The 22317-nt window shown below is 40.5% G+C and overlaps 1 protein-coding gene across 1 annotated transcript; it reads right to left on the bottom strand.

Moving 5' to 3' along the window:
• Positions 1–2792: 2792 nt before the first annotated feature.
• On the bottom strand, positions 2793–21730 carry LOC140937745 (uncharacterized). The gene is made up of 14 exons (XM_073387307.1): positions 21653–21730; positions 19217–19410; positions 18555–18689; positions 17824–18007; positions 16082–16339; positions 15223–15378; positions 14548–14622; positions 14294–14368; positions 13814–13875; positions 11766–13206; positions 8710–10814; positions 6311–6543; positions 5110–5310; positions 2793–4106 (listed from the first exon to the last, which is right to left on the bottom strand). The coding sequence occupies exons 2-14, from the start codon at positions 19403–19405 to the stop codon at positions 3734–3736; spliced, it is 5487 nt and encodes a 1828-aa protein (XP_073243408.1). The 5' UTR covers positions 19406–19410; positions 21653–21730; the 3' UTR covers positions 2793–3733.
• Positions 21731–22317: the final 587 nt, after the last annotated feature.

Raw genomic sequence — 22317 nt, 5'->3', positions numbered from 1 at the left:
TGTGACTCGATAACGTTATGCTAAGAGAGCGAAATTAAAAACTTTGAGCCAAGAACGTTGTGTCTACCAGAACCATTCATTCAAGCAAAACACCAATCTTCTGGTTGTTAGTTTTGTCCGGGCGGGGGACGTCAGCGCACTTAGCTCGTTGTTAAAGCTCGCTAACGGAAAGCTAACAAGGACCCACGTCTATTGCTGGTTTTCAGTGTCACGCCATTAAAAATAGATCAAAATAAAAATCAAAACCATTCGACAGATAATGTCCAGAATCTGGGAAATGAAAGGAGGTAAATATACAAAGACCCTCGCCAAGATTTGGGTCGAAGGAATAATTCGTATACGAGATATCCGAGGAAATGTTTTGCCCAAATTTATAGAGCTTTGTATGGCGACGCCATGTTGGAGCTCATCCGGATGATCTCCAACATGGCGGACGGAAACCAACAGAAACATCTATTACCGAGTTTTGCTACAAAAGCGTAAATTTACTCCTAGAGGAACTCATAAACCTTAAAGTAATACTTTTTCTGATACTTGAACTGTTTAGATAGCAAAATTCCTGGAAAAAAAGTCACTTTTTAAACCTACATGACAGCTCTCTCGGCCGTCACGTAAATGCTACGTCACGCAAAAGCTTAGATATTCAAGCGTACTCTATTACAAAGCCAAGAACCCTTTTGAAGCGAAAATTTGTTTTGAAAATTAGTTTTCAGCTGCTCTAATACACCATGAAAGTAAAATCTCAGTAGGATCGATAGTTTTGTAGTTTGAATTTTAGTGACGTCATGTGAAAACCAACAATTGAATATACGTACAGTTAATGTTAAATATATCTCTGTGAGTGAGCAATCATATAACAAACGGTTGGCCTTCACTAATTGTAAAGAATCGCACACTCGCAGAACTCGTGTGTTAATATAGTTACAAGAATGGCGTTTTCAAACCTCCCAGTCGATGTACATATGAAACTGGGGTAGTAATGTCATGCTAAATAGGTTAGGCTAAAATCCTGCCTAACAGGCGTAACAAAAATAGAACGTGGCAATTTTTTAATTTAACGGAGAAATAGTTTCCTTCTTACCATTATGAAACAAATTCCTTTAACTACTTTTAATGAAAGTTGTTTTTTTCCACTGCTGTGAATACAGACTGTTCCAGTCTATACGTAGTGATAATAGAATAAATCAGGGAATAAAAGCCTATTTTTAAATATTGCGCTGGAATTTATCACAAAGGGGGAGCACGAGACCTCAAGCCGGAAAGGTGTAGTGTCTCAGTGTCACGAGAAATTTTTCGAGTTTTGTTCATACTTCAGTAAAATTAGGAAGGGTGAACTCGGTTCCTCGTACGTAGACGGTCTCTCTCTCTCGATAAAAATTTGCGGGAAAAGGGAGGCGGGAAGGAGAAAACGGGAGAGACCCGCTTCGCCTCTCTTCTTTCTCCTTCCCATGGTTCCTTGCGCTTCGTCACCAGTCTTGCGCTCGCTTTATGCGCAACTTGCACATCTCCCATGCTCCTTTTTGCCCCCGAAAATTTTGCATAAGCATTGTTTTCAGTTTCTCTTGGGACGGCTGTAATACCCAAGAGAAATGAAAAACAAAGGTTATGCAAAATTTGGGGGGCAAATAAGGTGCATTATGGCAAATGTGCAAGTGAGTTATGCGAAATACGACGCGTCTGAGGAAGAAGCAGGCGCACTCTGATATGCATATATCCTCCTTGAGCAAAAGGGAAGAAAGTCATTAAAAGAAAAGTTTTGATACAGTTTGGTTTGAAAAGTGATTTAAAATTTTCCATTGACCAATTATTACGTTTTGCTGTGATTCTTATCACATTTTTCGTTAGTATTATATTTTGCGACGCTGATTATTCGGCTATGCTAACAGTTTATTAAGAATCAAAGGAATAAAAGAGGAGAATGTCCCCCTGTATGCAACATATTGAGAATACTTCTTAAACCTGAATCAGAGCGGGGGAAAGTGATTAGAAGTGCTGGCATAAAATCAGTAAACTGAAGGAGTTTCATTTTAGCGCAACTAAAAAGTTAAAATATGGCAAATTTCCATAAAATTTGGCAAAAACGCGCGCTTTCAATTTTACGCTCACGTTACCGTCGGTCATTGTTATCCTTTACCGTTGTCTTTACTTAGTGTCCTGGCTTTTGAACAGAAGTGAGGCTAGAGATGACCAGTACCTTTCTGTTTTTCACATGCAAATGATCATGAAAGCAGAAAGATGTGTAACAAAGCAAGGTTTACGTCACGCCCGGCCAAAGAGCTTGGGCCAGACCAGGGTGCTAAACACACAACTGGTTGCCAGAACTCGCCTTTTAACCCATCAATAGCAGACTAAAGTCTAATCCTGAATAAGCAGCTAAAGGGAAATCTATTGACAAGTTTACGGGTAAAGGCTAAGGCCCGAAGTGTTCGTATTAACACTTGCATGTTTTAACTTTTACACTGAATAGTAGTATAGGAAAGAACTGATTACAGTTAAAAATTATGTAAATGAAATAAGAAGATCTCCATACACAGACACAAGTAACTGCCACTGAACATCCCACGGACTCTATTACCGGTATAAACCGGCGTCACACCTCAATTAAGCGCCATCCTCACTGAAGGGAGAAGTGGCAGCTTAAAGAGAATGATACTACTAATAATAATGACGACGACGACGATGAAGATGGTGATGACAATGATGAATTTTATCATTTGGAAGAAAATCCTTCATTTCAATATTTATTTACATTATTTACAAAAATATAATCTTTATGAACTCAAAGAAAACTTTAAAAAATCTACTGTACATCATAAATATCGCAGCAGATACTTTCTCATTTACAGATTAAATCTTGAAAAGCATATCTATCATTGAAATATGATAAACAATCAACTAGACTATATACAGGGATAGTATAGATTTTTGGATCCAAAATTCAAGATTTCTTTCCAGATTTTTTTCCAAAACATTAATTTATTTTTCCAGACTCAAGGTTATCAAATAGGTGATAATTAGAGATTTTAAAAAACACAGGACTAAACAAAGCTTTTTTCATGATGCGCTGCAAACTTATGGTCTAGACTGATTAAGATTTGACCAAAACGAAAAAAAAAATACTTATAAAGCTGGGCAAATTTCAAGACTTTTTCAGGAATTCAAGACTCTGTACGAACCTGTAGAGTTATAACAAAAGAAAAAAAAACAAAATGTTTCTCCCTCTGTGATAAAAAAATTCCGTTAGCGCTTAACCCCGCTTTCCAATAAGTGTTTTAACACTTATTTTTCTTTTAAAAAAGAAAAATACAAAACTACAATGATGGATAAAATATTAAAAATATTGAAAAGTAATACTTTTTTGTTAAAAATGCTCTCCTGAAAAGACAAGTCTTGGGATTTTTTCCTAAAGTCATAAATTGACGCAAGATCCTATTTCTGGAGGCATATCGTTCCACAGTTGAGGAGAGGAGATGCCAAAAAGATGGAAATGAATGAAGACCGAAAACCACATTAATGCATTGTCTTCCGGGATTCCATGCAGTAGCTGGCCACTAAATAGAATGTGTCCCCTAATCAATAGAGGTTCAAATGTAAATAAAACAAATCTATCACGCCCTCGACCAATTTGTACGATGTCCCATCTTTCGTCTCAAGTATAAATCGACTTTGTTGTATTTACAGTATACTTTATATGAAATCATGGATTGCGTGTACGGTAGAGAAACAGACTGTACTACTTGACCCACTGAGTGCTGTACCCCTCTCGGACAGTAGGGCCAAATTTTCTTCTCATCTCCTCAGACAATTGAATGGGTCTGATCTCTCTTTCGATTTGTTCCGATGAAGGATATTTAATGCAATGGGGAACGGCCATTTCTCTCGTGATGTCTTGATTGGTCTGGTAGTGTTTTACTTGCCGTACAAGATCAAACTTTTTAAGCAACAGGAACACGGCGATACCCAGGATTTTGAAAACGATGAAAATTCCGATAACAATTAAGATCATGTAGAAAGTATCCAGGATGAGACCTTGGAGAGCAGCCACGTAAGGTGATATCGCCTTCTTGTGCCTCTCTTTATAGCGGAATCGGTCGAACTTTATGAACCTGAAATGAAAGAAAAAATGTTAACCAAGAACTTTACTTAGGTATCAAGAGACATAAATACGGTTTTTTTCGCCGCAATTTCATTACGATCTGGTTTCCAAGATTCTACTCCACCGTACATTAGTCACTTTTTAATACATATGTGCCCTAATTACTCAGACTCGCCTCCGTTGGCTAGGCTACGGAAGAACAGGAAACTCATGATGACTGAATTTACAAAGAGGTATGACGTGGATTATGATGCTTTAGCTTGTGTAGCATGTTCATGTTGCTTCCCATGAAGGTGAATTAATGATGTTATGAAGATGATAACGATTATGGTGATGAAGACGACGACGACGACGACGACGATGATGATGGTGATGATGATAATGACGATGATGAAGATGGTGTTGATGATGGAGATGATGATGTTGATAATAGTGATGATGATGATGACAATAATAATGATGATGATGACTATGGTGATGGTGATGATGACGATTATGATAATGATGATGAGGAGGAGGAGAAGGAGGAGGAGGAGGAGGAGGAGGAGCAAGAGGAGGAGGAGGAAGAGGAGGAGGAGCAAGAGGAGGAGGAGGAGGAGGAGGAGGGGGAGGAAGAGGAGGAGGAGGAGGAGGAGGAGGAGGAGCAAGAGGAGGAGGAGGAGGAGGAGGAGGAGCAAGAGAAAAAGGAGGAGGAGGAGGAGGAGGAGCAAGAGGAGGAGGAGGAGGAGGAGGAGGAGCAAGACGAGGAGGAGGAGGAGGAGGAGGAGCAAGAGGAGGAGGAGGAGGAGGAGGAGGAGCAAGAGGAGGAGGAGGAGGAGGAGGAGCAAGAGAAGGAGGAGGAGGAGGAGGAGCAAGAGGAGGAGGAGGAGGAGGAGGAGCAAGAGGAAGAGCAAGAGGAGGAGGAGGAGGAGCAAGAGGAGGAGGAGGAGGAGGAGGAGGAGCAAGAGGAGGAGGAGGAGGAGGAGGAGGAGCAAGAGGAGGAGGAGGAGGAGGAGTTAAAATACGGTGATCACCTTTGAGCCAAGACAGGTTCTAAGCTACATTCAAACTGAGTCAAGTTATCGAGGAAGCCCTGATTATAAGCACCAACTCCTTGGCAACTTTCTTCTTCTCTCCACGAGCAATACTCCTCATTGTACAGGTCAGCCTTAGAGCATTGGTACGCTTGATACATTTTAGCTTTTTTCCTGTAAAAAGTAATCCTGGCATTCACCCTGGAAATGAAAGGATAAAAACATGGGCTTTTTCAGCTTGGAAGGAAGTTCCCTCTCTGTTCGGCACGTTTTATATCATTCTCGGCAAGCAAAAGGGTAGTTGACAAGAGGCCGTTCCAGGCATTAGGCAGATTTAGCAGAGACAGCGCAACCTTGTAAACTCAAAAGCGCGCGGAGAGGGCTAAACAAAATCGCCTTCTACTTGTTTACCTCTATGCTTCTTTGCAAAAGTAGAACGACTTTGTAATCCCGGGCTTACTTCCCTAAAGGCATTCGTACCTAGTCACGCATCCTTGTAAACCATAGGGTAGTTCGTTGGGCGTGTTATTTAACCCTTCAGGCCCTAATATCAACATTCCACTCTGCGTAGGGGAAATTTGCTTGTGGAATCCGAAATCCTGGGTTTTGGAATGCGGAATACAGCTCAGAGAATCCAGAATCCCACTAAAGATTGGAATCCAGAATCCAAGCTCTACTGACAAAGACTGGAATCCAGAACCTGGAATCCGGAATCCACAGCGTGGAGTCCAGAGTCCAAGACTGTCCTGGATTCCCTTACATGGGACTAAACATTTCAATTCTTATTTGTTGCCCTAATACATACGCTACAAACGAACTTCATTTTGATTGATCATTCACTTAGCCCTTTAAGTCCCAAAAGTGACCAACATCAATTCTCTCCTAACAATATCAATACACAATTAAGAGAAAAGGTTGTGAGAGTTAATAAAATGATCACCTAAGAGAAAATGCTCTGATCTTCTACCAAATTCTCTCAACTTATTTTTTTATGGAAATTTATAGAGACCAGTTTGGAGAATTTGTATGTGGATATTGGGGCTTATGGTGACCACTTTTTTCGGTCCCTCGGGCCTCATTTTGGTCTAAAAATAAGGGGGCGGGGCGGGCCCCTTCACTAGATCCGTCACTGATTTCCACCCGGGTGGTTTGTGTAAATGGTAAATACCCTAGAACTAGGCGCCCCGCGTAACTCAGTTACCTGTTCTCGTAGTAGGGAATGTGGACCTCATTAACCAAAAACGCACTCGAAGTTATTCGTGTATTGACAATCTTTCTCATTGTTAGCAGAGGTGCCATCTTGAGGTCGAAATATCCAACCACTTCCAACGTTTCCACGTTCATGGAGTGTTTAGCGGTTACTATGACAACATATACGGACAAAATGGCAATCACCGAGAGCACGCACATCGGAACCAGATTGGTGTTGTTGATCTAAGGAAGAAAAAATGTCAGAAAATGATCTGTTTAGTTGGTTTTGGGCCCTCCTCTGGACAGGAACGTTTCATGTTTTATATATGTTAAGGCTGTCCTCACCCTGCTAGCAGAGACTTAATTTCAGTTACTTGATTTTGTCGTACTCGAGAAAGACTCTCCATGAACCGAGTATGATATTTGTCGAGCACGCGCGGAATGTTCCTAGGATTTAGTTTCGAACACAGGCCTAACAGCCGCGCGCTTGGAACAGCGGGCTCAGTTATGACTATGGGTTTATTACAGCAAGGAGCCTCAAAGTGTGACCTCCTTTTATTAGTTCACATTCTTTCATGCAAACATTAGGGAGTTTAAGATACGGCGACTACGGACTACGACTACGGATAAACATGCTACTGCGCATGATCAAAACCACGTGACTGTTCATTTTTCCCGCGTACGTAGTCCTGCGGCTACGGTGAGTTGTTGAGCTGTTTCGCGTAGTCGCGACTACGGAGAACATTTTGCTCGTATTTTGCCGTCCGGTAACTCAAGAATCTCATCTTTTCGTAAAAAAGTTTTCAATTCACCTGCTTTAAGTGAAAGGGAAGCGAAATATGTAAGTTGCGTCTAATTTCTGCTCAGATTTACGCTTTTAATCGACTGTTGTGATTCAAATCTTTCTAGCTAAGCTCAGATGTTTATACGCAGAATTCAGATTGACGGCGTAGGAGAAGAGAAATCATGCAGGTAATTTACTTTCTCTTCGCACTTGAAAAGTTCCAATGTTTGGTCGAATTGATCATTGTGTCTTTCTACGTGTGTAACCTTTGTTTATGCGAGTTTTTGAATCGCGCCATTTGCTGAATGAAAATGATGTAAACATCTTCGAGACAATCGAAACTCGGCATTTCAATACTTCAACACTACATCAGATCAGTAGTCGGAGAAGTCCATCCTCTAAATCTAATAAATGACCTATTACTATTTCTGTCTATTTCTTTAATATTTGACACAAGTATTCATGGGCGAAAAAATAAAACCTGTGTAACCAAAACTTTGTTTACCAATTTCACCCGACGTAATTGCTTCCTTCAAGTATGGAAGAATTTGTTCATTGTTCTAAAGATAAGATCACATGCAAAACTGACTTGCATTTTTGTGAACTGTGATGAAAACAAGAAAATCTTTGCGTCTTGTTTCCCTGTCCGCCTCTTCTCTCGTAGTTTACTGTCTGTAGTGCAATCTTAACGTTCTATATTTGCACGACTCAACCCAGTGCTACGAACAAAGGACAACGCTCGTCCAGCCGTAGTTCGTAGTCCGTAGTCTCCGTATCTTAAACTCCCTAATTAACCAATCAGAAGACGAGGGCAGTTTCCAGCTGACTTCTAATTGGATTGAATCTGCACGAAAGAATGTGCAGTATGTGAATAAATCAAAAGCGGTCACACTTTTGAGCTCCTTGCAGTAATAAACGGATGCTCGCAATCGAAAAAATCAGTTTGACGACTTAAAAAACGAGATTGACTTGTCCAAAAGTTGGGGGCTGAGGCAACTTAAAGGTTTGACGCGATTCAGGTAGAACCTCCTTTTCTCCTCCTCACTCTCAAGAAGACAAAAAGAGGCTCTGCTTGTAGGGTGGGCTGTCCTCGGCAAGCATATTGATCAGTCGACCCAACGTCAGCGTGTATATAATGGAGGGCACCGACTGATGAAACTAAAGTCCTCGCATCTGTGCTGCGCATTTTACCGAGTCCTTGGTAAGTACATCTGACAGGGTTTGTACTCTTTTGAGTTCTTCAAATTCCATGACTTTTCCATGACCTTTTGTAGTTTCCTATCACCTAAGATTTAGCTGTCATTGTCGAAAATTTTCAAAATTTTCAAAACTTTACTTTTTTTTACCTTTTAAAACAGTTCAACAGAAACAAACTCTGGTATCCATAAAAATGCGTGCCGTTCGCGCAGTCTAATTACTCCTCTTTATCTTACGTCATCCTTGCTTTGACATCTGCAGTGACTAATATACCAAACAAAACTTTAATTTTTCCATGACTTTCAAGGACCGACAATTAAATTCCACGACTTTCCAGGCCTTGAAAATGAAATTCCTAAATTCCGTGACTTTCCAGGTTTTCCATAACCTGTACGAACCCTGTCTGAAAACACAAAAACTGACCTCACCTGATAATTCAGTTCTTTGAGTTTGACAAGGAACTTAACAAATGCTGTGTTTAGTAGATCAACTCCTTTAAGACCATGGTAAATCCCCTTTTTCCATTTAGGTTCGTCTCCACCAAACTTACTGGAATTCCTCTGGTTCTCGGAGCCATCGATTTCATCTTGTTCATTGACTATTTCTTTTTCAGTGGGTTTTGTATTTACATCTTGTTCGGAAGTCATATCACGAGATTCTGTTGTTTTTTCCCCTCTCTCTGCATTTATTTTGTTCTTGCCCTCGATAAATGTTTCTTGCATATCAATCGAATTTTTGCTACAATCAATCGCCTTCCCTTTGTCTTTTTCCTGTCTGGCTTTTTTCGCATTTATCTTCTCGAGGTTGTCTTCCTTTGTCTTCTTTTCTTTCTTTTCCTGTTCCTTCTGTATACGTACTGGCTCTTGAATCTTAGTTTCCGAATTTATTTTGTCTTTTCCCTTGCCAGATCTTTCTTGCAGCTGAAGAGAATTTTCCTTACTATCAATCGTCTTTAGATCTTCATTTTCCCTTCTCGTTTTTTTCGGACCTTTCGGTTGCAGCTTGTCTTCCTTTTTCTTCGTTTTCGTCTTTCCTTTCTTTTCCTCTTCCTCCTGTAGATGTTTTAGCTCTTGAATCTCAGTTTCCCCATTTATTTTGTCTTGCCCCTTGCTGGATTTTTCTTGCTTCTCAATAGAATTTTCCTCATTCCCATCGTCATTTTCGTTTCTCGCTTTCTGTTGCAGTTTGTCTTCCTTTTTCTTCTTTTTCTTTTCTTTCTTTTCCTCTTTCATCTGTATTTGTTCCAGCTGGTAGATCTTAGGAAAGCCGTGAATAAGTACTACAGCGAGTTGATACGTTTTGCTGTGGCGATATATAAACCACAAACTGTCCAACACAATGAAAATGACGGTGAATATTCCGCTCTGGTATAATTGCACGATCCAGTCTAAAGCAAGCAATTCTTTGGCCCTTCCTTTGCTAAAAGGACTAGATATGTTCAGTTCTGGGACGGACATTTCCTTGATGCTTATTTTTGTATCTGATTTAAAAACATCTTCGATAAAAGAGGAGTTTGATTCTGAATCGTGCGCAGTTAAGGAGCTCAAGGCGAAATCGTCGAAAAGATCATCGAAAGATGGCAGGCTGACTTGAACGTTCGGAAAACTTACTGATAGGCCAACCCAGCGGATAAAAGGTTTCATGCTTTTTCCAAATGTCTTGGCAATTCCGTTTAAAACTTTGTACAGTCCGCGTGCTGCTTTTAACCAGAAACTACTCTCTATTTTGTTTTGGATCTGTGACAGCCTTGAATTAAGTTCTCTAGAGTAAGACGATAATTGTTCGTTCATCCGCTTTCTCTCTCTTTCAAATTTCACTCTCGCCTCTTTAAACTGGTTATCGATTCGATGTTTAGCGGCCAAAATAATGTATTTTCTTCTCATTTCCTCTTCCTGCCTTTCTTTCATCTCTTTGAAGTATTTCTCCAGAAATATATTCAGCTCTTTTAACTTTTGATCGCAGATCAGCTTTCCTTTGCCAAGAACTGACCACTGGCGGTTAATTTCTTGTACCCTGTGTGCGTCCATCTGTTCCATAAAGGCCCTCTCCAGGTCTTTCTGTTCTTCGTGAAACGTTCTGTATTTTTGTAAGGTCCTTACGTTTGTATAGTGAATGGCAGTGAGGATGACGGAAAACACAGTCAATGTCAGGAGGAAACTTTTCAAAAGTCTCATACCGACAAACCAAACGACGAACAACACATGTCGGAAATGGAGTTGGTTGTCTCTATCGCGGTGGTGTGCATCTTTTGGGCGCGTTTTGTAGCCGTAGATTAAGATTGCAATCAGTACTATCATCATCCCCCCGACGGCACTGCTGAAAGGAATTAACACTTCAAGTTTTGTGACGTCAAAGTCGTCGTCAATGTTCGGAATTACGATGTCGGGTATCCCCATTGGACTCACAAGAATAACCTTCAGGGTTTTGCGCGAATCTGTCAGTCGTACGACGAACTGTTTGTCGATAGAATTAGTGTCTCCACTTGATGGAAGATGAAACTCCACAAGAAATGAACAGTCCTCCGTCGTTATGGCTGTTGAAAAGAAAAGTCAATTAGACTTTATTCAGTCACCATACCCGCCATCTCTGCACACGCTTTAAATTGATAAGATAAAATAAGTGGTATTTCAGGGGGCAAACAAATGAAAAAAAATACCAATATGAGTAATCGCGGTCGAAGTTTGTTTATTCTTTTAAAGCGTGACGACGATTTGATAGTCATGCAAACTTTATAGTTCAAGTTTTGATAAGATTTACGTCACTATTGTTTGCTATGAGGACATCTACGGTCGCTACTGCATCCACAAAAGTAACATTGATCACTTCCAACCATAATTTGCCATTATCTTCTTCAAGATGTAAAGTTCTTTATTTTCTGTTTTCTAGAATAAACAAACTCAACCGTCATTTCTTGCGTTGGCATATTTTTTCAGTTGTTTGCCCCCTTAGAGACCACATTGATTTTATGCCATCAGTCATTAAGCGCGTGCAAAGATGGTGGGCATCGTGAAAAAAAATGTATTGTCAGCGATTAGGAACAAAGTTTATCGGCAAAACTGCTCCCAGGGTATTATCAGATTTCGAATCGTATACGATGATCAGCTTAAAAGATCGGTTTCATGTGTTTCTACAAATGCATTTCTCTTCAGTGTTCGTAAAACTGAAGGGAAGTGTCAGTTTCAGATTTGAAGTTCAGTGCTCTAGTCAGCTATAACAGTACACTTCTACTTATACTTAGTAGAAAAAAGGTAGAAAATATTTTCAGCCCTGGCGAACATATGTCAGTTTTCCTAAAATTTAAAACTTCCATGAAAGAAGTACAATTTAGACGAAAAAAATATTTCGAAACGCTTGAAAAATAGATTTCATCAATTCATGCGTTTTAACAAATGCATTTCTGTCACTTCTCTTCACATTTTCATCGCTACTGTTGACCGCTTGAGCTACAATATATACTGTCCAAGGTTCACATGCACCAACTCACCAATATCGTAATGATAAACTTCCACATCCGGGCGATCTTGGTCCGTCAACCTCACCACGAAAAATCCTGGGCACGAGCTAACGCGTCCTGTCAGACGGATGGTCCAGAATGTTCTGTTCTTTAAAAGCCGTCCTGCGAAAGACCGGTCGTTCAACACCACCGTTTCCGGAAACGCGTATTTCAACACAGAACGTCCCTGAGGTAGCTCAACATGAACGTAATGTGAACCGGAGTTGTTATAAACTTTATACACTCGTTCGTTGTGCTCGTAAGCGATCTTTGCGGTAAGACTGGAGAAACTTTGAAAGTTGTTAATCGATCTACTCGGTTTTATGGTGATAAAATTTTCCGTCTCCATGGTTTGGCAGTTTTCTTTGGGCCACGATTTTGAGTTGATTATAAACGGTTCTTTCGGTTGAATGTAAAGCCTACGAGTGGCACCTTGGGCTGACAGCTCTTCCTCCAATTTGTACAACCCCACATTAAATTTCTTGTCACCAGCCTTACCGCTTATGAGGATATCCTTTGTTATGTCGTTTCTCAGAAAGGAAGGGCGCGTCAACACCATGAAGCCATAATCACGTCCTTCTCCAGCGCCTTGACTATTGTTTCTCTCGCTGGTTTCAATTCTCCTCAAGAGCGCCTTGTCTTTCCACACCGATGCTTCCAACTCGAACACGGGACCTCGTGAAATTTCAACGTGGCATTTAAAATCTCCCAGTTTTGGGAAAATAGGTTGAATGGGAACGGTAAAATGCTTGGCTTCAACGCATGTCACTTGCGATGTAAGGCATGAAGTGTTGTACAGAGAGCATGGGCAGTTACTACAAATGCAATTCGCTTGAAAGCAGCAATCGAAACAATACGTGAAGTGCTCGCCATAATCCTGCTTGTTTTCACGCTGGAGATCTTCCTTTGTAACATTGCATATTGGGTCGTTTCTCGAGAGTGCTGTACACCTCTCTCTACAGATGGCACAACTCTGCTTATTGTTGTAGCATTCTTGAGACTTTTCTTCCTTCCAGAGGTCTTCTGGCGAGTTCTTCTCCCCAAACAGCCTTAAAACTGGATTTTCGGCACCATTGCAGGAAAGTAAATTTCTCGCAACTGGTATTTTGGACGGATTACCGTCATAACTAGGGCAAGGTGACTGCGGATGGCCCTTGATAAACCTTACTTTATCCACGGATTCTTGCAAACTAATGCTATAAAAATCTGGAATCGGAGAACCGCAAAAATTTCTCAAAACAGCTTGCGACGTGGAGTCTTTGGACAACATGTCGTTATCATTAACTTCATGGTTGACTTCTTTAAATGTCGTACTGAAATCCACTCGTAACATTTTGAGCTTAATTGCCAGGCCACTTGTTCTATTTAGCCACGTTGTCGAGTCTTTTGAGATGTTTGATATTACTTGACTGACCGGTGGATCATCCTTGACCTTGAAAGAGGGAAACAAAAACATCTAACAGAAATCAGAGCGCTAAAAAAGCCGGGAAATGGCACAAACATCAGCTTACAGGCTATGCTCCTCTTCAGTGACAGGGTACTTCGCCAGCATAAAGTTTTAGAGCTCCAGTTAAGGTTCAGAGTCTAAACTCACGGAATGTTCAAGTTCAGCTTAAGCTGCAAAGCAGGCGTATTTTGCTGTGTGAACGATGATACAAATGTTCTCCGGCCACCTTGGACGTTGAAACCGCCCCACCTTCCTTTGTTTTTCAACTGCTTTTACATGTAAGATGGCGACCGCGATCAATGCACCCTTGAGCTTTCGTTAAAAAAACCCTGCTCTGTAGGCTAAGTTCAGCTAATCCTATCCAAGGTTTCCTCCAAAAATATTCATGTAACCAAAATGAGCTTAGCAGTCCCGCAATTAATGACCCCTCCCTACGCTCTAATCCCGAACACAGTTACCGGTTTTCTCAAATTATCTCCGCAACTTTCGGGACTGAAAAGCACTACTTCACAGGAATTGATCATGTTCCTACGTAAAGGAATGTGGAGAGGGGTGCCGGTTAATTTAAATGACGATGATTTAGAGTACTCACCTTTAGAACATCTTCGTAGACAACATTTGAAGAAACTTTAATTGGAGGAAGTTGAGAAATGTCTGAGAAATACAATAAAAACCCATGAGCCTGACCTACCTTTATAAATTAGGGACTATTCCATTTAATATAACCATTCCGTCAAACGAACTACTTTGAAATTTTCCTAGCTCTCAGAAAAATGCTTATTCCCCCCCCCCCCCCCAAAGTGTTCAGAAAAAATGTATTGATGAACACATATTCCTTCAGAAAATGTGAGTGATGTGTCCTGATAGATTATGTATTTTTTCGGCTTTTCTACTACTCCCCCTCAGAAAATCTGGTCTTCAGTCCCACAACCTTCAGAAATTCCATTTTTTGGTTTAAATCTTCAGAAAACTGCGCCCGGCTGTGGGGGAAGGTGTGTATATTTAATGGATAGCCCTAAGGGTACAATGCCGGCGTCAGGCGTGATTGCACAATTGACTCATTTCAACGTACCGGTGCATTTTCTGTCTGTTTTTCCAGCACATGGAGCCGACTCGAATTCTTGAAAGCTACACAGGGGTCTGCATTCTGAAAATAAAAAGGCCAAATACTGTTTATGAGCCGAGCATATTACAGTTGCTCAAACAAATGCCCAGCAACCACTTTTAGGCGCTTTTTCTTTAAAGGCAACGCCAACGTCTTTCTGCTTTTCGTGAGAGCAAGCCATTTTTTATACCAATCAAACGATCTCAAGTGATTCAACTTACTTTTGCAGACAGCGGGTTGAGTATGGTTGCACGGGGACACTTCAAAGAAACCTTTCTGGCATTTTTCATCGCATCCTTTAAAAAGCAGAAAATATGATTAATTCGCACAAGCCTGTAAAACCAAAAACCAATCACACCATGTTCATGCAATAGTGTTACTGCGATAGTGTTATCGTTTTACTGTCAAGCCAGCACGGTACGCTACCCCCATAGATTTGATAAATAACCTGACTATTTTAAAGATTCAATCCGTTCTGAGGTCGTTGCCGCTATTTGGGAACGAAATTTACACTTACATTCCTGTAAGAGTAGTTGTCCAGTATTCAGTCCGAGATAAAAGTTCGTTTTCAGTGTACATATATAATACGAGAAGGAATTTTCATACCAGAACGTGAATTTTATTCAGATATTTAAAACCGGAATGAACTCATTCCAAAATGACTTGTAGGGGAACAAAATGTTGTTTCGGTATCATGAAAACTTATTACAGAGAAATATAATGGACCTCGTTCCAGAATCATGTATGCAAGAATCAAGATGTGAATCTGAGATTGGAGGAGACTAAAGGATTTAATCCTCAAAATGATCAATTCATCAATACAATCCACTGTGGAACGCCTGACTTGGCTTGACAGTAAATCCTTCCGCTCCTGTTATCAACAATGCACAACTTACTATACACACAGCGTGCTTGTCCTTCTTTATCTTTCTTAGCTCTCATTTTTCTTGGACAAACACATTTTCCCGCCAATGGATCACAGGCTCCATTGACACATGTCAGGTTTTTAGCTGAGCATCGATTCTCGGAAACGAGGCCAGCATCAGCTACATCTGAAAGGTAGGGTAAAAAGATGTGGTTACCTTTCTGGTCGGCTTGATCTTGACAATCACAAACGGTCAGCTACAAGCTAACTAGTTTTGCAATTTTTATCCGGCTGAGTTAAACCTTTGCAGGATAAATGAAGTCTGTATTTCCACCAATCACAAATTTTTGATTTTTGATTGTAACGGTTTTTGGCCGGAAAATTTAAGCAAGATAGTAAACTTAATGACAAAAAAGTAAGCAATATTTAAAGAGCAACCAGGGAAGAGCCCAAATGTGAAAATTAAAAGGTTTAAAAAGCTTATTTGGTTTAAAAAGATATGGTATTTTCAAGAGTCAATTACTTTTCTAAAAATAGTAACAATTTCACGGAAAATACAAAGATCAACCTCTACAATTTTTCAACCAACCCAGCGAGAATTAGTACTTGAAAAATCAGGTGGGGAGATCAGGGCTGAGAGTTCAGGGTTGTATTATCTGCCTAAGCTGTAACAAGAGACGGAGAACAAAAACTGAAGCCTTGGTTATTTTTGCTGCTTGAACAAGGGCCTCTGTAGGCCGTGTACAACCGCCTCTTCCCCCCAAACAAAATCTCGCCGATAGAAGGGGCGACTGTACCCAAGCTATGGCCTCGTGTGTGTACTTTTATTTAAAAAACAACAGCAACAACAACAACAAGTGCACAGACAATAATTAATTCAAAAAGCTTACCAAAAACGCCGATTTTTAAACTTGTGTCGTTTGTTATTACTAGGACTTCATTATTATTCTCTGACTTCAAGAACACTCTCGAATCCGGGCGCAAAAATCCTTTGGGGAAGAAAACGTTAATGTCCACGTTGTAGGGCTGTAATTGGGCTTGTAATACGCAGGCGCAAACGGCTACTACCATAAACGGAGTAGTTCCTGCAGGTCGGCTTCTTCTTAAAAGAGCTTGTGAGACACGACCACTGTCGGGTGTTGAATTTTCTGAAGAAAATAAGAATAATAGAGACTTCAGATGCAACTAGCTAAAAACGACACTTTCTTTTGGCAAGATAAAACTGACATTTGGACAAACGTTTTGACGTGTATTTCGTTAAAATAATGGAGAGATTTGGAATCACGTTTACGACAAACGGCAAACGTCAATTTGCACCACGTGACCACGTTTTCCCTTCCCTTGTCTTTTGATTTTTATCAAGTTTCATGCTACAGTAGTTTCATCCATGAGAATTATTTGTACAATTGATTTTCCCCGATTATTTTCTATTCTGAAAACCATTAACCTTAATCTGCCGTTTGCCGTAAACGTGATTCTATTTAAAAAATCTCTCTCATAACCAGGGGCGATACAAATTCTCTGATAAACAGACACTTCTACTGGACGTTCACCATCTTAAAGTGAAACGGAGATCAAGAATTGGTCCTTGCCGTTCTTAAGGCATTTCGTACGCCATCACTCAGTTGGACACTTCTCTAACACCGACACCCTTGCCCAATTCAAAGATATCCGTCTTAGTGATCTAGGCTAAGACAAGCGACAAAAACGTTAAACGTGTAGCATTTTTTGCAACATTGTTGTAAAACGAGGTGCAAAACAATGCTGAGCGTTTTACCACCTACGAATCAAACACGCATTGCAACAAATCACGTTATTGAAGGTTGCTTAAAGTTGTTGTATAAGATAGAGAGTGGTTCTTCTTTTTGCAACAATATCTGTAAATGTTGCGCGTTTTTCTCGTTGCAGCAAGTGACGTCACTCCCGCGTATTGAGTGACTCTTACCAAATACACCTTTTTACCGATACGGCGGCCATATTGAATTGACTCGATTTAAGGGGGGCATGAGCAAGATCCGTTGTACTCGCTTAGTATTAGAAATAAGGTCTTTCACCGTATATTTCTCGAGAAAAAGGCGATCATTATAACATCCTAACACGGAAAACGATCTTTTTTCTCATTTCAATCTTATTCTAAGAAAACTTTAAGAAAGAATGCCCCGAAAGGCGCTTGTAAATACTAACAGGAATGTGCTCATGCCCCCTGAGCATCCCATAATACTCCTTAAATTAACTTATTCAATATGTCCGCCGTATCGGTAAAAAGGTCTATTCTATCCAATCAGAAGTCGGTATTCACGCAACTTCTGAAAACCTGTTTGTTAGGTTTGATTTGTGGGTGGAAACACGCGCAACATCGCTTTTCAACTCGTCTTGCTGCAACGTTGCAAAATACGTTCCACTTTTTTGTTGCCCGTTTTACCCCACCTTTTGAGACAATTGTAATGACGGGATTTCTTCTTTAGCACTTGATAGGGGCGTTTATTTCAGCAAAGGAATAATCGACCTTTAACTAAAGGAGAGTGATTTTTGCTAGGAGGGGGATGGGTAATTATTAATCAATTCAAGAAACGGTCATCATTGGGAAAAAAGAATTCATCTTACAAAAAAAAAGTTCCCTCTTTTTACCAACCTTTGGGTATCTCTTTCGTAGTTCCATCTGCTTTTAACGTTCGCCTTTTCTTCCAATAACAAAAATAACAGAGCGCGGAGACTATGATACAGAGAAAAGCAAAAGAACCCACGCTGCTAACAATGATAAGTACAAGCTTGTCCTTTTCATTGGCTTCAACAGGCTTTTGCAAAACAGGTTGGTACTGTGAAACAGTAAACAGAATATTAAACAATAGTGTGCATCAAATCGCACATCCATTTCGAGGCTAAGCGCACGGAAGACGGTAGTTAATCATTGATCACTTCACCTCACCTCGCCTCTTGCTTGCCTTGGTGATCTTTGAGGCGGCACCAGTTGGGACCACGGTCCCTGGTGAGTTCAACCGTGCTTGGCAGATTTTGGATAAAAGGCCAGACGAATTGCAACTCCTGGCCGTTCAGGTTGGGATTTAGGCGATGGGTTTATGTCCCATCCCCGTTAAAAGTCGCACTACTGAAATCAGAAAAGTTTTAAAATTGTTCATACAGAGAGGGAATACCCGGGAGAATACCCCTTCCGTACTGAATAACAACCTTTGATGCCAATACCCTAGCTGACCGAAACACAAAGCCAGACTGATCCAGACTGGTGGAGCAGTACAAAGAAACGGTGTCGGCTTTTGTGAAGACAGTACAGCTGAATGGCAAGTATATGAAGCAAGTTTTGCTCTGATTGGAACAAAATGGTAGATTATAGAGCGAAGCACTTACCACTTGCAGTAAAATAGTCTCGTTATCAAGGGACGAGTACGTTGCCTTGACCTCGGAGTTATTCAGTTGTCCGTCAGGGATGGTCGTTTGTAGTTCAATCCAGAAGTCATTACTCTCGTGAAAAATTATCTTCCCCTGTCAAGAAATAACAACGCATCTTCACATGCAATTTTGCTTTTTGGACAATGGAGATACGCGTGATTTGTAACAGTGTAAAAGTCTGAAACGGTGAAAAACTTCAAACACGAGCACAAAATGACACTTAACATCATCCTTCAATGTTAAATAAGCAGGAAACGCAAAATACTGCTGGGAATCAGTTACAATCTTTGCACAGAAATGCCAGTTCTGATTTGTGAAAACGTGAGTTGTATAAGGCGAGCGAGCTACTTTATACCTGTTCTGTCCAAGCAAATGTTCATTACAACGCTCTTTAATTTGATTGAGCGCCTTGCTGTTCAGTGCAGTTTAGATTAAATTCCGCTGGCCTGAAGAGGGTGAGATTTTTGGACCCTCAGCAAAGGAAAAGAAATTTTGCCACTTCGAGTTCGGGAACGTTTGCTGGTCTTAGCAGCAGCACGCATCAGACAGAGGAGGGCCTGAAAAAAGAGGTTAGCATGCCACTGAGGATAAATATCAGACCGATGAACTACCTGACTTACCGGTAAATTGTGGCGAATAATCAGAGTTCTGCTGTTTCCACTTGTATCATTGTGGCTTACTCTCTGGCCAGATTCTGGAAGGCCTACGAATCTTCGCGTCGTTTTATCTCCTTTAGCCCACGAGAAAAGAAGTGCACAGCATATAAGGACAAATCTAGAAATTCCTAACACAGAGACATATGGCTTCATTGCCTCTGTAGATGGTAGAGAAAGTTCAGTGTTATCATACAATGCTCAAATACTCTGTTCCAGTAAAATTGCAGAAAATATACAAATAAAGGATCAGATTTTGTTCCTGGGCAACCGTAAGGGATAGTTTTTGCCTTGAAACTTACTCTCATACATGCGCTGTTTTTCGCAATAATGAGTAACAGTCTGACCCACTGACGATATTCCTAGTTGAACATGATCGCGTATAACTGGGCGCTCTAAATATGATAAAAGCCTCGAAACGTTTTGCGCCACATACCCCGTTTTTAACCATGCCTCGATATTTTTAGCAAGATATTGAAAACTACCGATAAATTTTGGAAAGAGCACATACAAAGGCTCTTTCCGCATTCCTGAGAAGTTAAGACACCAACTGGAGGCTTGAGTTGACAAAATGCAGTCAGGATTTGCATAGAAATTTTCACCCGGCTGGCAGGACGAAAATTTTTCTGCCAAACCTCGTCATACTTTTATTGTGTGTGCTCACGGAAACGGAATTCAGGAAAATTCTTTGAGGCTTGCAAATTTTATTGGGACGTAAGCAGTGCCTCAGTTTGTTCTAAAAATAAGGGGGTGGGGGGCGGCCCCCCCGGCCCCTCCCCTGGATCAGCCACTGGTAAGATCTTTTTCGTACAGCTTAGCTCCAATAAATTCGCAAATCTTGTAACTTTCAGGCAGAATCAGAGGGGCAAGGTAAATCGATTCGCCTTTCAGGGGTGTTTCCTGGTGTTGCGGAAACTATTGCTGGTTCGCTTTTGTTTTGTGGTGTGGCCATTGTTAATTGTCCTTTTCAATCTTTCGTATCACGTAATTAGGCGATTCCACCCGTCCGCAAAACCAAGAAACCCTTTCTTCTAATGAATCAAGACTGAAATATGGGCAAACTGGTTTTGCTTGATTATAAAATCAATGACATTACAGCCGTATGCATAGAGATTAACATAAGCCGAATTTACTTAAAAACCCCAAAGCGGTGTCCTCTGAGACGGACACTGAATTGAACACAGTCAGTATGGTGATCCTGTGGCCTACGTTGCTTGTTATACCTTTGAAATCACATTAAATTTATATGTTTGCTTATACAATGTCGTCATTTCCGTGCAACTGAACATTGCTTTTATAAAAAGTACAGCAACAATTATTGCTCATGTCACAAGACGTAATAAAACACAACTAGCTAAAGGAAAATTGAAAGATATAAAAAAGAAAGAGAGTTAAAAATACTAGTGCCATTTAAGATGCTTCATCTGAAAGTTTAGAAATTTTTTCTTTTTGTTTCTTTGAAAATTAGCAATTGCCGTGTCGTGCCGGGTCGCCTAATAACTTCATGACACGAAATACTGAGAACAATTTGGGGCTGAAAGTCGTCTCTGTTTCTTCTGCCGTAAGCGAGAAACAATAACTTGAATTAAAGTTGATGACCACGATATGCCCCTAGCTATGAGAAGAACAGCAGAAATGTAATCAAAGGACGAGGGAAAATAGAGGTTTCTAACAAGCATGTTCTAAGATCTTTTTGGGTTCAGAAAAACGTAGCCTCCCGGCAGACGTCCTTTGGGGTTCGTTCGTCACGTATTCATTTCTCCCCCAAGGAGCTGAGAGGGGGAGAAATGAATGCGTGACGAACGAACACCAAACGACATCTGCGGGGAGGCTAAGAAAAACGTGGCAATCAAAAACTATTAAAAATCGTTCAATCTGTGTGCGAACGAGCATAAACTACAGGTTTCCAAGAAGGTTACATGGGGTCAGGTCTTGATGAAACAATGATATGAATTTGTCTAGAGCAACGATCCAAGAAAACTGAGTTTAGTCTTAGGCACACGAAACGATACAGACGATAATGATACAGGCAAAAGAAATGAAAAACATAAACCATTATAAACCGTTAAAACTTTATAGAGTGAATGCTACAATTGTAGCCTGTGTACAGACGTCCCTCTCGAATGCTTTCGCCATAACGGAGGTCTACGATGTATCAGCTTTCCCGTGTTGCGTTGCAATAAAGGTAAGAAAAATAAATGTCGGATAAAACATTCACAATATAAAAACATGAAACACGTTTCTTTATCGCGACATTACACAAACAAAAGTGTACATTAGTTCTTTTCAACACCTAACAGCAGAAAAAAAAAACGAGCGACTGCATTATGGACAATCACAGTCGTCGCACAAAAAGAAAAGAGAAATTAAAGGAGCAGTATTTTTCTAAGTCGTACGGCCTACCTTGGTAATGTATTTGCCGATCCTGAAGTGTAGATTGCTCAAGAAGCTAAACCTGTAAATAAAAACGTTTAGCTTTGGATGGGTTTCCGGTGCTCCTCGTTCGTGCGCAAAAGGGAAAATTGGTGAAGAAATACTTCCGGTCGACCTAATAAGGAAAGTCCGTTGAACGGGAAGTCAAGTGGCCTCTAAATTAAGAACAAACTAATCCGATCAACAGAGACGTGACGCTGCCTGCATGTGAAGTAAATTGAATTCACTAAAAAGGGAAATTTGAAGCGCAAATTTGAGAAAATTTTTCCAAATAAGCTACAGCGATCAAAAAGTCGCTTTCTAATGACTGCGTCTAACTCACAGTCTTAGTTAGCTGCGACGCTTCGTTTCCTGTCTTTTTTGCCGAAACTACGCCTGCTCTTGTACCGCTTTTGTAAACCCTTTCGTGGCATTTGCTTTATCATTAAATAGTATCGATTACATATCGTACGTTACCATACACGGAAACATAGCACATTAACGTTGAAGCAGGTTAGATGGGTTGTGCCGTTTCAAACAGATTAGTCTGAGAAAGGGTATTGGAGTCTAGGCATTTGGCCTAGACTGGTTCTATATTCAGTATGACTTACTGTCTACATTTACCTGTACAAGGAAAAGGATCATAAGGTTCTCAA

The sequence above is a fragment of the Porites lutea genome, chromosome 5 (assembly GCF_958299795.1).
Source record: "Porites lutea chromosome 5, jaPorLute2.1, whole genome shotgun sequence".
NCBI classification, from domain to species: domain Eukaryota; kingdom Metazoa; phylum Cnidaria; class Anthozoa; order Scleractinia; family Poritidae; genus Porites; species Porites lutea.
This window is presented reverse-complemented; position numbering and strand designations above follow the sequence as displayed.

Bases quoted from the DNA above. Each gene is read 5' to 3' on its own strand.
- LOC140937745 (XM_073387307.1), bottom strand. From the start codon at position 19,405: ATGAAGCCATATGTCTCTGTGTTAGGAATTTCTAGATTTGTCCTTATA. The intron at 16,340-17,823 runs GTTGGTAAAAAG...TATTTTCTTCAG, and splicing joins TACGAAAGAGATACCCAAAG to AAAATTCAACACCCGACAGT. The intron at 10,815-11,765 runs GTGAGTTGGTGC...TCTTTTCAACAG, and splicing joins AGTTTATCATTACGATATTG to CCATAACGACGGAGGACTGT.